Source organism: Struthio camelus, chromosome 2 (assembly GCF_040807025.1).
Source record: "Struthio camelus isolate bStrCam1 chromosome 2, bStrCam1.hap1, whole genome shotgun sequence".
In the NCBI taxonomy this organism is placed as follows: domain Eukaryota; kingdom Metazoa; phylum Chordata; class Aves; order Struthioniformes; family Struthionidae; genus Struthio; species Struthio camelus.
This window is the reverse complement of record NC_090943.1, coordinates 55,751,719-55,767,244: the sequence shown is the minus strand read 5'-3', so window position 1 is coordinate 55,767,244 and position 15,526 is coordinate 55,751,719. Positions and strand designations below refer to the sequence as shown.

General features: G+C 42.5%; 1 protein-coding gene across 10 annotated transcripts in view; it reads right to left on the bottom strand.

Moving 5' to 3' along the window:
- Nucleotides 1-15,526, bottom strand: part of BMPER (BMP binding endothelial regulator) — a 158,400-nt gene that overhangs the window by 101,949 nt on the left and 40,925 nt on the right. For all 10 annotated transcript variants that reach the window (XM_009679687.2, XM_009679688.2, XM_009679689.2 and 7 more), the window contains 3 exons: nucleotides 14,196-14,278; nucleotides 12,774-12,864; nucleotides 11,853-11,935 (listed from right to left, as the gene is read on the bottom strand). In XM_009679687.2, coding sequence (XP_009677982.2) covers nucleotides 11,853-11,935; nucleotides 12,774-12,864; nucleotides 14,196-14,278 — 257 coding nt within the window. The remainder of the gene's footprint in view (nucleotides 1-11,852; nucleotides 11,936-12,773; nucleotides 12,865-14,195; nucleotides 14,279-15,526) is intronic.

Below are 15,526 nucleotides of genomic sequence, written 5' to 3'. Positions count from 1 at the left end.
CAGGGACACACAGACACCACACGCACTACACGGCGCACGGACGTACGGACACCGCACACGGCCACACACAAGAGACACAGACACGCACAGGGGCACACAGACACCCCCCCATGGACGCACACACACCGCCTCACAGACACCCATGGGGACACACAGACAGGCACAGGGGCACACAAGCACCCCCATGGACACACACACCACCTCACAGACGCCCATGGGGACACAGACAGACACACAGACACAGGGGCACACAAGCACCCCCACGGACACACACACCACCTCACAGACGCCCATGGGGACACAGACAGACACACAGACACGCACAGGGGCACACAGACAGCCCCCACGGACACACACACCGCCTCACAGACACCCATGGGGACGGACACACACGCACACACGCACACGCACACACGCACACACACACACGCACACAGAGGCACTCCCCCCACTCCCAACTTTTTATGTTTCACTAGTGATGGACCAGTGAAAATAGGCTTCCTTCCCCCCCCCCCGACTTTTTTGCAAGATGGCAAAACAATCCATTTAGACTTAAATTTTCCATTCTCCCGCCAAGCAATTACTCAGGATGTTTCTGTGCAGTTTGCCAATATTTTGCTCTTGATTATCACAACAGTAACTTACAAATTCAGGCCTCCATCTATCCCTGAATTAACACTACTTAAATGAGCCTAATTAAACCAGGAAATCATGTGCCTTGCAGGATTACATGAAGAGCAGCTTTATATTTCAAAATTCAGAGATAGCACATAGTAGTCTTCAAAGACGGCCGACTGTTGTTTTGGTAGTGTTCTAGCAATAGATGATAAAAACAGGCAGAGGACATAATTAGATTTGATTTTTATACTGTCCAACCCAGTACCCGGATTCCATTTTTAGGAACAGATTTATCTCAATTTTACCATAGAAAACTACATTCATTTCAATATTTGTAATCTTTTGAGTTCAGTATTGTTTAATTCAGATAAAGGAGGAGACGTCAAGTCTAAGCGAAATTCTGTTTAAAAGGGATGGCACAAGCTCCTTCCCTAGGGCTAGGGTTTCGAAGCCAATATTAAGACCTTTCTAACTTGAGTAAGAGGTGGTGGTATTCAGCGCTGTCTTATTTGAGGCCGTTTATATTTTGGAACTTAAAAGTTACCACGTTTGGATGGAAATTTCCATCCCCTTTAATGCTTTCCATTCTTCCCTGAAATTTTGAAACCTTGAATCCTCCAAACAAACACTTTCCTTTCTGTCACTAGAGTAGAGAGAAACCCTGCAAGGTCTTGGTAATAGTCCATAGGGCTGACATCCTCATTCTGGCTTTTTGGCTATTGAGGACAAATTGTCACACTCCTATACATTTTCAACTTATTGCCTCTAATTTATTACACTAGTAATTTGACAAGCTTTTATAGAAGACCCCCCCCCCCAACTGCCATCCAAATTAATGTTTAGCATTTGGGAAATGAGGAAGAAGAGTATAATACATTCAACGTTACATGCTACCCGGAGATTGTGTGCTTAAATCATATTTCAAGAATAAATATTAAATTCATATTTAACCTGTAGTTGAATGACAAATATGTTTATTGGCATTCTAGAGATGCATATTTCAGGCTGTTCCGACTGGGCATGTGTGGTATGTTACATTTTATTTTAGCTCTCCTTCAGTGGGCAAGTGTCATCCTTAGGAGAAAGGATTTTTCCTTCCATCAGATAAAAGTTGCTACGAATTTCGAATGAGCTTCTAGAAATTACTTTCATGGAGCTGAGGTACTTCCAGTATTACTGGTTTCCTTCGTTCGCAGGAGCACAAATACTGTTAATCCTGTACACCAGAAATTACCAGCCGCTCTCTTGCTGCCTTTACTTTCATCTGCCCACTTCCGGGACAGGTCTTATGCATGCTTCTCCACTTTAATCAGCAATGTAATATTTAGAAAAAGGTAGAGCTCAAAAGGGAGGGAGGGATGAAGGAATTCGTGGGCAGCTGGAAATTGCAGATTTTTATCTCTGTGTTGTCAGGATGCGCCTGGGTTTTCACAGGGGCAAGCTGGCACCCTGCCTTGGGGTAGCAGCTCCTGGGTCCCACTAAGTATAAGCCAAACTTGCTCCCCTTCAAGCCCTGCGTGCTTTACATGTTGTTTTACAGCCACGAGACAAACAACTTTTTTCCTAAGCATGAGTTGGCACCTTGGCTAAACCTTGTCACATCCTGAAAAGGGACCGTCCTCTCCCGTTGAAAGCCTTAGCTCTACGTGAAAAATCATGAAGGACTCAAAAATAATAATCAGCGTTTACTAGGCTGGTCTAGAAAAGTCTTAAGAACAGTATCAAGCAACAAGCAAGCCATGTCCATGTCTGGCTTGGGAAGTTTGTCATCTTTGCTTCGCATAAATCTGGTTTGAGGACAGACTGAAATAAAGCGTTTCCCAGAGACTGACAGCCTGGTAAGATATTTAGAAATAGAAACACAAGACACACATTACGAAAACCGCATAATGTCTTCTGGCCATTGGATGTGCTAATAACACCCTCACTAGCCTCTCACCTGACCCAGAGAAATACCGCAAAAAGTGTCTCAGGGGAGCAACAGCAAATGAGCTACACAGGTTGACTAAGGTGCACGATATTTCTGTTGTTGTGGATGTAGAAGCATGTTCCCTCTCCCTTCCCCTCACCCCCCAAAGTATAAAATTAGGAACAAGTTGCAGGATATATGCTTACTGTTATCATTGCCGCACTGAATACTGCGGGAATACGTGTCTCCAAACAGGGTAAACGCAGTGGCGCAGGCACTGCCCCAGCGCCGCACTGCAGCAGGCAGAACTGTTCCCGCTGACCACGACAAGTGTACCAGCACCACGGGGGAAGAAAACGCCTGCTGGCCTCGGTTTCCATCAGGTGCCAACATTTATGGTGCCTATTCCCACTTGGCCACTTTACAAAATGCTGTGTTAGAATCAGCTTCACAGTAAAAATAAACAAAAAACAAAGTCACTGTAGCAGATGCGGTTCAGGTATTACTGACAAGCGATTTTACACATGCACATCAACTACAAGGTGCAGTAGATCGAAGAAAATATAATAGACGTAGGGTTTTCCCTCCCCGCATGGTCCCAGACATGTACATACATACTTGCTTAAGTGCAGCGGCTCAAAAACCTAGACAGGGGAGGAGTGGTAATTGCAGGAACCTCAGGGAATTAAAAAAATGAGCTCAAAAGGCAGAGAGCAGGGCAGTTCAGCTGGCTGCTGAAAGCACAAACGGTGCATCAGCAGCAGAGATTGCTAGCGGCAGCTCCTAGTCAGATTCATGCAAGAGAAGTTATGCTGCAACTAGGAGAGGGGGCAGAGAACAGAGCACTGGAGAGCACAACGTCCTGTTATTACTTGGATTTAATTATTTTTGCATATATTTCATTCTCGAGTTTTTGCTCAGCATGCTGAATATTTGGGTGCAAAGCGGATGATGGCAAAAGGAACGAAAATATCCTCAGTACTGTGTTTTCAGAGCTGAGGCCAGCTCCATTTTTTTTCTGTGAAGAAAGATATTATTGGCAAGGGCCCACTAGCTTCTGTCCTGCTCTCAGAAAACTCCTGGTGCTGTGTTCTGGAGGAAGAAAAGAAATAAGGGAAAAGAAACCACACAAAGTATGCAAGCCACTCAAATCGCTTTGGGCACAGATGCCTCAAACATCAGATCTGAACCTGCTAGAAATCTGAACTTTGCACTTTCAATTGCATTGGCTCTGACATCCAAGAAGGGGCGATAAAGTGATTTCCATCTAAATAATTTTAGCATAAAATATTGAGTAATGTTATTAAACTGCAGTTTAAGAAACACACACATCTGCTTTCTGTGGAAAATGTCAGTGCTTCATCACAAAGCTTCTGACAAAAAACTGAAAACTTATTGGTTTTTCATTGAAGGTCAGGACTATCAAGTTTTATGGCGTTCTAATCATGTTTGGGACAGAAGTTTAGGTGCCATGAGACTGCCTGGAAGAAAGACAGACATACAATTTCTATCTCCAGAGTTAGACACAATTTTTAAGGACTCACCTTTGTGTTCAAGCATCTACAACAGCGGCTGGGTGCTAAGTCCTGCTTCTGACTCTCACCCTGAGTTGCCCACCAGGATTCCTGCATCTTTCCTTCAAATTCATGTACCCGCAGCAGAGTGCCAAAGATGTTATGATAGCTTGGCTACCAGTCAGATTTTATTTCTGACAGATTAAAGGTGGACCAGGTAAATCACTGTCATGCTTTGAAGATTTTTTTTTCCGTTTCTGTTTCCCATGCCTATTTTGAGGTCACTGAATTACTCTGCCTGTCCCTCTCTCAGCCTGACTAAGGATGAGTTGCATAAAAAAGTGACAGCCTGTCACAGTCCTGAAAATGACACTTGCTGGGTAGCATTTTCCTCCCCTTGACTATTCAATGTGTTTGTGACTCAGCATTAAATCAAGAACATACAAAAGTAATAATATGTTCATTAACATTTTAAAAGTTGATTGAATTCAAGGGGCTGCGACTAGTCTTTCCATATCACTGGCTTTTGTCAGAAATGTTAAATGATCACGTCCCCCAGCTGGAGTTATATCAGGCGATTGGAAATTATTGCTGCCTTAACAACACGCAAGGCTGCCAGGGCAGAAAACAAAGGCTTGCTGGCTGTAGGGTGCAGTGGAAACAGCAAGGAGAGTTCAGGCAGGCTGATAACAAGTCAAGGTGGAATGTGGCCATCACCCTAGAGCTCAGCAGCGATTCAGACTTAATGATCCCAAGTTTCACTTTATGTTTTCTACAAAAGACATGGAATACGAACACAGTCAATGGCTACAGCGTGCTTAAGTAAGAAATACGGTACCCAAACTGATACAGAGGTCAGAACTAAGGGGGTGGGAGGCTGGGGAAACCAAAGCTCCTACACATTGTCTCCAATCTTGGCAGTTTTTCTAGCTTTTGAAAACCAGACAAAGGAAAACAAGTAGGTGTTGGAAAATTGATTAAGCCTTCTTGTGTAAATTCATTTAGTAGTACTGTGCATACTGAAACATCCTGTCTCAGGACACAGAGTGATGTGTGCAAGTTTAAAATCATTTAACTATTGTTAGTGTATACCAGCCCCAAAACCTGTGCCATCCAAGTTTATTTAAACTGAAAGGGTGACAAACTCGTCTCAGCCTTTCCTTCATTGCAACACCAGCCAGAAGGGGCTTGGACTCTTCATAAAATGTTTTGCAAACAAAGGCCCTGTTAATTGACAAGCTATTGCTTTTACTGCTTCCTACCACAACTTGTGGGAATCTTTTAGACCTAAATCAATTTTGCACACAAGCGTTCCCACGAGATGCCACACGCATTCCTTTCAAAGCCACTTATAAAAAGTGCTACAGCAGCCTCACATAAAACCCATGTGTTCCCCGGGCACTTCTAAAACCATGTGCAACCCTTTCAACCCCTGCTGGCCAGCAGGTTTTTTGTTTGTTTGTTTGCTTACTTTAATCAGGTTCTTTGTTTTCTGCAGTTTTACTGCTTTGTTTTCCCTCCAAGATAGCTTCTTGCCTTTCCAAGGAGTGAGTTATAGCAGAGATGTTTGCAGTCTTCATTGCAGGCCAATGCCAATAAAAAATAGTCTCTTCATCAGAGGCTGCCTGTTAACAGCCCTCCTTTATTGTTAAAGCTCTGTGTACTCAGTTCTTCTTTGTCAATAGGAACAATCTATCTCAGCCTGTTAATTAGGAAAAGTTTAATGAGACAGGGGACAGACACCTCACAGCATAAGCTCTCTGTTCCTTTGCTATCCAGAAGTACGTCAACCTGCACTTGAGGTATAAGCCTTTATTACCACGATTTTAAAGTGCTCAACTTCATTTGTTTCTTTATATGCTTTAAGAATGCAAAATACATCCTTCTCCATGGATTTGTCTCCTTTAAACGATAAGAAGTACTGGTTACTTTTCTCTTTCCTGCAACAAGGGTTGTTCATGCAACGCACAGCCAGGAGAGGTTGTTAAATCAGAATTTATTTAGGCCCCTCATGTACCTAGGAAGTTTTACCAGTCTTTCATGTCTTCTAGTATCACTTAATTCATCAGTTATCACAATACCGTCTTGGAACATCAAACTGCAAAGGCAGTCTTCGTCTAAACAAGACCAGAGCCTTATGAAGGTAGAGTTCCTTCCTCCAATTCCTCAGTGTTTCCACCTACCCTTTCCTCCCTGGTCAGGAAAAATTCCCTGCAGAAATCTGTCAAATAACCATTTAGTGTTTCTTCACATTCGTCTTCCAAACTCTTGTCTCTTGGGGCCAGGAAATGCATGGCTGTACGATACGAAGCACAACGGGCTCTGACCCTTAACTGGTCTTCCTAGATGCCATCTCAAAAACAATAACTGGGTAGTACCGCCTATGTGAAATGATGGAGAAGAAGGGATGCCTGTGCTATTTTTTGGACTTTGATATGACCAAAATTAGGTGGATATAATATTTCAGACATGGCACAGGTAGGGTACAATCCCCATGAAAGCAGGCATATTTTTCTAAGTCTGAAGAATATTGAATAAAGAAGGACTAAATAATAGGACACTGTCTATGTCCATGCCACATTATTTTTCTTGCTGATGTTCGGCTCACATCCAGGTACTGTTCCTCCTCGCTTATCTGCACAGCTACACTTCTTTGCTTACCTCGAAGAGTGGATTTTTTTAGGCTAGCCAGAAAACCACATTTTTAAGACATGCAAAAAATCTGCAGAAAATTTTCTGGGTGTGTTCCCAGAAAGACCCAGTTAGTACCCCTCCGTATCACATTTTCTGATGCTTCCTGCTCTCCATCTTCATTCACCTATAAGCCAACAGTTTCTACTTATGTTGCTAACTTTAAGAAAGTGACTGCTATTCATACCAGAAGACTAACTCACTGCTTTTCCACTCCTGACTAAAACTCTTTGTCTCCATTTCTCAGCCCCCAAAGTGACAATGTCTGCTGTAATTTGGAGCCGTATCAAAGCACGTCGAGTACACGGAAATTCAGGAAGATCGGCGTTTGGCTCTGCACCAAGGATGGAAAATTGAGTTTGGACTCAGCTTCTGCTACCAGTCCTCACTGAAGATGTGTTCAATTACGTGCTCTCCGGAGTTTCCCAGTAGATGGGAGTACCCACAGTTGGAGTACCTCCCCCACGGTCAACTGCTGTGGGAACATATTTCAGCAGTTCCCAATATCTGTTGAAGTCAAACTTTTAAAACAGTATCATGGTGCTTTATCACTCAGCTGACTGCAGGGGTGGGATTCATCTCAGCTATCTGCAGCCATCTCCGAGGCTGTGGGAGTCGCACAGGCTCTCCGTATAGTTAGTGGGGGAAGATAGGCATCTGCAGAGAGTAATCCATCCCACCTATCTCTCTCCATTAACTAAAGAGGAGCCCAGATAAGTAGCTCAGACGAGACACATTATTTCTAAATGGCTAAAGTTAGACAAGATGAATTCCACCCTCAGTGTCCAAAATACTAGCATATGTAGTTTCTCATTACTTATTGCTGTTGCAATGTCTGTTATTCATCGCTTTAGAAACAGATTTTCTCAGTGTGATTTCCTTTTCTTTGTGCAAGACTTTCTTTATACCGTTTTTGCACCCTAACACTCAGGAACATAAATGACAAAGACGTTTCCTGCCCAGACCCAGGTTGACACCTGCAAACCAGGAGGCAAGCTAGCTGTGTGCATACCGAGTCCCTCTGAGCATGCTCAAGTAATATAGAAAAGCCACTGATGTAGGCATAAATGAGAGTGGGTTGAGGCTGCCTTCGAATTCTGGCCTTGAAAGGCCCCAAATCCCTGCTTTCTGCTTTCAGCCATTTACATTTTACTTCTTTTTAATCGTTTCAGAAGACCGGCTACAAGAGGCCGGCAGCGCTTTCGTGGACCTTTGGTGCTTGGGAACACGCGGCACGTGGCGGCTGCGCAGAAGGCCTGCCCGGGGAGCTGCCTCCCCGCGGAAAGGACAGCTGGCGCAGCCGTTCCCAGTGCCGCCCAGTTCATAATGAGCACAGCCCTCAGCCATCCCAGCAATGCGGTAATCCAGGCTCCGATTGTTTCCTTAATGGCGTGACCCACTGCTCCGCTCCCCTGCTCCCGGCTGGGGGTTTCGAGTAAAACTGGTCCTCGGCCGAGGCGTCTCAATAGCGCTGCGTCCTCCCAGCGTGGCGGTACCTCGCACCGCCGCATGCCTCGCATGCCGAAACTCCCCGCGCCCACGGTCTGGGTAACAGCGGTGGGAGAGCATGCCCACAATCAAAAGGGGCTAGTTATGAGTTTGGATACTACCGTTTAAAGATAAGCTTCTCCATGGTTACCACTCTCAGACAAGGTCACTTCCCTGCCAGACCTCCTCTCCTCCTTCCCTCTCTGGCTGTCCCTCCTTCCCCCTCCCAACTTTTTTTTTTTTTTCCCAAACGTGCTACATCAAAAGAGAAAATGAAAACATTTAAGATAATCTCAGTCTGACTATTTTAATGCAGGCTGTAGGAAAGGAAACATGTAAGCCAAGTACTCGCACTGTGCAAGCAGAAACACACTCTCGACCTCATAAAAGTAGTATCTGAGAAATAACACTTGATTAAAGCATCCAGTCCTTCACTTAAGTAGGTGCTTATGGTAGGGAAAAGATCCAAGGTTTCTCTAGAGCACTCTGCTGGCCTACCGAGCAAAGCAGGAACAGGCTAGACAGATGAATTATTGTGAGACAGCTGGGCTTCAGCCGAAGTGAGAGGAGATCCCTATTATCCCATCCACCTTTCTTACACAAATACATCTCCCCAGAGAAACTGAGTCATTAAAAGCCAGCTCGTTCACTCCTGACAGGCAATATGCATTGAGTGAGGGGTGATACATTTTCATTTTCAGCAAGAAATCTTAGTCACCCTAAGGAGTAGATTGCTCAGGAAAGTGGTAATGGAATACAGAGCCTTTCATCTTGGTGTCACCACTGCGAATACAGCCTGGCTCAGTAGCAACCCAAATGTTATTAGCTAATGGTCGTTTCAGTGACCTAGATGAGATGAGTTTGGTGGGTTTGGTCCGGTTTTCAGCAGACAATAACTAGAAGAACCACAAGTGGTGCTAAACAGAAACCATATTGGCCAGTTCACTGCAGGGAGATTAAGGACTGAACGAATTACACACCCGGGCCCATGCCATTGCTCGCCTTATGGTTCAAGGGTGAGATATGCAAGGAAAACATTGCAGTGGGCCAGTATGTTCTGCCCAGTTCCCAGTCCGCTCTCCCCAGTTTCCTAAGATTCCCACTCTAGCCTGATTTGCAAAAACAATGCACATCATTGAAAACAACAACAGAAAGACATCTTAATGACCATTTCACATGTCTTGGGAGCTCAGTAGTATCTAGTATGCACTGCTTCAAGCTGAAAATACCATCGACTTTAACTACTAAAGAGCTTTTCAAAGCCTGGGCCCAGCAATCCAGGCTTCCTGACATCTACTGAGTTTTGAGTGCATGCTTTTGCAACTGTAAAATTCCTGTTTGTAAGTAATTCCTCATTTTAATGAATATAGCTGGTGTGGGACAGCCCTACATCTCTCAGGGAAAACAAACTGCAGCTATTCCTCTCTACTTTCTTCCTGTTTAAAAGCTCCCTGCCTGAGTTACCTGCCCTGTGGAGTCCAGAATAATGCATAATTAGAAAGGCTGGCTCCTAAATGAAATGCAGCATTCACACTAAAACGAGATTGTCTTGAATCCTGATACCACCACCCCCAAAACACCCTGACAGTAATTTGTGTCACTTCTTCTGTCATAGTTCTATAGAAGACTTCCTTAATGGTTACAATCTCAAATCACAGAAGACATCTACTTAGGGGTGAGTAGCTACCTTCCATCTAATAAAGCCTACACACGTTACAGCACATCACACACAAACCTGTTCCCATCATATCACATGACTAGATAGGTATCTTCAAATAAGATATCCACCAACTGCTTAGATAAGAGATTCACTGGAAACCCATTCCCGAAAGGGAATGGACGTAGGGCGGGTGGTAAACTGCTATCACAGCCCTGAAGATACCCCCCATTGATCGCTTCCAATGTAAATTACGTAGGAAATTCTGAAGGAAGATGTCAAGAGGCAGTAAAAAGAGGAACTGCAGAGAAAGGGAAGTCAAATCAGGTGTAACTTGCACAAAGATGGTGTTTCTTTTGCCATCTGTAAGATTCAGAATTAGAGCTGGACTTTATACAGAAGTCATTGATATCCAGAACTGTCATACTCCCTTTCTTGGAGGGGATCATTAAGCCTCTTGCTTGAGGCTTTAAATCTCTTACTATCAGTAGCTGATGCATTTCCTTCTCTAACATACCTGGTACTGGTTACTGTCAAAGAAGGGCCCTCAGGCCTGACCCCATATTCCTGTATTTCTTTATCTTTTCTCCTCTCAGATATCCCTCCCCACTCTGCTCTTCCAGGCACAGTTGCTTCTGCTATTTAGGGAACAAAGGAAAGTCGATTAAAGAGATATTGGCACACCGGCAACTGGGCAATCGGCAATATCTGCGTAGTATTTACGAAAGAGCAGAGCACAGCCTGAAAGGGCTCATGCATGTCTCCACAGACTTTATAACCGTTCTGACTTGCCTTTCCCTCAGGAACTTTAGGCTGGATTGCAAAGCAAAATTAGTTGGAGTGAGAGGGGGACCCACTGAGTACAGGCGGAGCAGTGCTCCTCATCACGGTATAGAAGGCACTCAGCAGAACAGCGGCCCATGGCGTGCATCACCAGGACATGTGGGACTGCGTATTTTCATTACTACAGGACTAAACCTTAAAAAAATTGAGCAGCCTAACTCTCCACAGGAGCAGTGATGATTTAATGTAAGTTAATTTTTCAGATTAGCAGTGTTTCCCCCCTCAAAACAGTTCAAGTTCTCTGCAGCAGCTTCATTAAATGTGTGAGTGTGTGCATGTATATAAATACATATTCCTTTTGAAATTTTATCCTTTCTTCTCTCCACACCATTTTTATTTTATGATGTAGGAGAGCTGTGGCTGGTACCAACAAAACTGTGCCTCATTCTGCTGAAATGTACATTTCCCAAGGCTTGCATTTTCTGCTGATAGCCAGTCCATCAATTGCAACATAAGTAGTGATTTGAGCATTGCACTTCACTGGTCTCACAGATCACACCGATGAAGTCAAAGTTATCTGCCCCAACTCATATAGCATTATCTCAATGTAACGGAAGCAAAAGAGAAGCCTGTGCTCATTACCTAAAGGATGCAATTATTACTTCCTCTCTATATTGTTGCTAGTCAAGGATAAAATCCAGGATATGACCTTTTCATTAAGCGTCAAGCCCAAATCCACCTGGGATAGCCTAAGGAGGCTACCCTCATCCTTTCACTTGGTAATTTAGAGCAAAGGCCCTTGCCACATACAGCTGAAAGGAATCCTTATGACAGATCAGTTTTAGGAAACATCTAATAAATGCTGATCAACAGATGAAACTCGAATAGCTTTTTGCCTTCTGTATGACCCCGTCACAAAAAAAGCATCACTAATTCAACACATCAACCCTCTCCCAAACATAAAGCTCTATCTGCACACGGTGTAAGGTCACAAGAAAGATAATAAACTGAGAATATGAGTGATATAATGTATTACTGCAGTCAAATCTTCAATAGAAAGCTGAACTCCAAGACTAGAGAAGAATGCATAACAGTGTTGAATTCCTTATATTTTTTTGTTTTGTTACGACAATAATAATGTGCCTTTTGAAGTTCATACAGGGAGATACAACGCCAAAAGGCAAATACTTACAATACAAGAGCACTTGGTGCATTTGTTTCCTTCAGGCCGAAATTCTTCTCCTTCATTGTAATGTCTCCCTTCAAATATACAACCTGGAAAACAGAGTTGGAATAAATTTAGCTCAAGATAGCACACTGTCGTTTCACTATAACACACTTTACCATAGGACAATGGGAAAAATAAATCATACCATCCTCTCCGATACACGTCACTTCAAAAGCTTATATAAAGGCCTTAAAGACCCCCAACTAACTTTTGAGAGAAAGAAAGCATACTTCTATAGCAGATAAATATGTACCAATGAAGTCAAGGCTAAGTCAGGTCTTCCATTAGAAGTGATTTTGAAACATTTTTCTAAGCTGTTTGATTTTTCTTACTAGTTCTTATGCTCTGAGATGTGGGCAGATAACAAATTAAATATAATAAACCAATTATATCCCAACAGGAGCAGTGCTTAGTTACAAAACCTATGTTAAAAACAAATTCACCAATAAAACTAGGTTAATTTGCCACAGTGCTTCACAAAGGCAACCCACTCCCATTCTCCTTCAGAAAACAAATCTCCTCCTCCGTTAGGATTACCCTCATCCTTCCATTCCCAACAAAATCCCAGTCATCAGCCAGGCAAGCCTAGCTGACAGATGCTCTGAAAAACAATGTAAACATCATACTTTTAAAAAAAAAATAGGCCACTGCCATCCATAGCCAATTGCTTCAAATGTTCCCCTGTGCATCCCCTACTGTGTATATCCTCTACTAAAAAAATTTGCGCTCGCTCTTCTTATGGCATTCAGTGCATTGTGTGCCACTGGCCCATATTTCAATAACTTGGCAAGTATAATGGAGGAATCAGACATAACCTCTCAGGAAATAATGGTTATCATTAGAAATACTGTTGACAAAGAGCAGCATCCTCCCATGAAGTCTTACCTGGACACACAGGGCAACACATTCCTATGAGCTTGGAAGGGTTTTTGCAATGGACAACACACTGTACCTCCGACTCTATTATCACTCCCTCCTGAGAAAGAGCAGATCAGACATGTTTGTTATTGTTGTGGTTGCTTTCAGAAGTGAAAAAAACCACAATTACTAGAGGTACAATTATAGCACGACACATGCTGTGGAGCACTGGGTTTCAAAGCCTCCTTTCTTTCAGTATCTGCTGCCTGGTATCAGGATTCCACGGTTAATCCACAGTCAAAAGATCCACTTGAGTCTCCTTGACTCCAGACATAGGATTTGCCTTAAAATGCATCAGGTAAGAAACCAAGCACCTTCTTAGGAAAAGGAATCCTGCTTTATCAGGAATGCTTAGCCTTAGTAATCTGCTATGCAGCTTTGGGGGAAACGGACCAGACACAAAGCAATCTCTTCCCTCTCCCCTTGGAGGAAAAAGACTTGGAAAGCAGATAAAAACATCTTGCTCTGTATAGGGGAGCCTCTTATCTTTGATGCTGCTCCTGATAAGTATTAGCAGATTAACATTTCCTGTACTTCTTGTTCAAGAAGCCAAAGTCCTCCTGAACAAATCTGAATGTGAGGATCTGTGCACAAAAGGTTGTTATTCTTTTGCTGCTTGCACCTTTGCATTTGGAGGCAGGGAAAAGCTGCTTGTTAAACGTGTGCATCTAGAGTAAACAGGCTTACCCAGGTTTGCATCTAGACACTGAAACAGACAATAAAGAAATGCTAATTTTAGGTAGCTAGTGGTGATCAGAGTATCTAAATTAAAGCTTATATTTCCGTTATGTACAAGGATACAGAGCACTGCTGCTGCAACTTAATTCTCAGTATACTTGTCTTTAAAAATGTGGGTGCATTTCATAGAGCAGAAATATCACAGAAAAAGAAAAACATCTCAGAACCCTTCTCTCCTAATGCCTGATTGCATCAGGCATTAATACTGGATCAAATTACCTGCAGAAATTGCAGATTGATCTATTCAGAGACAGAAACCAAAATTGCTTACATTGTCAGTTGGTTTGTGCCTGTAAACGGACAATCTTGCAAATGGTAGGGTTGCAGATAGGCAGACTACCAAAAATTCTGAGAAAATGCTGAGAAAAGCAGAATTATTTCCAAGGTCAATGTAGCAGGAAATGACTCTACTCTGTACCACTCCTTCACAAATGTTTGGGTATCGCAGTACTCAAGACACATAAAACCTGTCTTTCTGAATGTTTGGTGATAGCCAGCCACATCTGAATGGGTTTAAGTTACTTCAAATGCAAAGCTCCTATGTGCCTTAGACATAAAATATTTAAGGTTATTTGGATTGGGCAAAAAATGCTCAGAATTTCATGGGAAAAGCTCATGATTCAATTCCTGCGGTGCTTATGACATCCTTACCTGGCACTGATATGTAATACAGGGATTGGTCGGGAAGTGCCATTTCATCGAGCTGTTGTATGTAATTCCCCCAAAACTGCAATCTAGAGAGAGAGAGAGAGAGAGGCAGAAGCAAGTCAGTCTGCTGCTGGGGAGGCTCGCAGAACAGCATCACACAAACATGAAACATTTGGGTGATTAGCTTTATTTTATCCTTCTTTGTGTGTTATGTGACAACTTTGTTACCAGAAAATAGGAAAGGCTGGTGCACCAATGCACGCGATCGGTACTACAGCTGAAATATATTCCTCAAATACTGACTTTTTTCCTTTGTTAAATGAAGCTTCATCAAAGTCTTTTGGGGAAAAAAAAAGTGATTTCACATTTTTATAACCTGTTCCTACAAGTTTCCTTCCCACTTTTTCACTGTTTTTTTTTCTAATATTTTGCAAAAAGGAGAGGCAAAAGGGAACACAAAGAAAAGACTAAAATATCTCACTAGAAAAGCAAAAACCGAAAAGATATAGTAAGTGAAAATAACATATTTGTTTAGAAAGAGATTGTTTATTAATGCAAAACTGTTTCAATTAAAACTAAAAGTTAATTCTTTGGAAAGCCAAAATGTTTCTGCCAAAAATTTTAAAAGCGATATGTTCTGTAGGAAAAAATGTCCATTTTCCATTTACCGTTTTCTGAGGATTTCTTCCTAGTCTATTTTATTCAAAATGGGCTTGATCCAAGAGCCCATGAAATCAGCAGGAGTCCTGCCAGAGACTTTGAATGACAGAGACATCCACATGCAGTCACATAGCACAAAATTGTAAAATCAAGCAAATAATGCCTCAGAGCCATTCCCTTTCCAAACCTTACCTTAGCAGCTACTCTAACAGTCATTCTCTGGTGTTCAGGGGGCACTGTCCTGAATTGCTTTTGGATACCTTTTGCACCCTTTGGAAAATAAGGCTTGCTTTTTTAAGTTTATATATTGCAAGTTGTAAGTCCCGCACCAGTAAAACTTCAAGCCCAATAGAAAAGAAATCTTTAAGGTCATAGCTCTGAGTTGCTGAGGAACTTCAAATACCAACAAAATAATTTTGTATTCAATCCCAAATTTAAAGGAAACCTAATATGTGAAGATGATTTACAAGTTTGTTAACTGCCTTCAGTTAAGATCTTAAAAAACTCAAGACTTTGACTTCAGTATTTGCAGTATTCAGAAAGTTTTCCAGACTAAGTACAGAGCAATAGTAATACAAGAGATTCGTGCAAATGCTTAGGCACTTTCACTTAGCTAAGACGAAATAGGTATGTTTTAAAAATAGTTGATCACTAGCGTAAGAGCTGGCTATGAT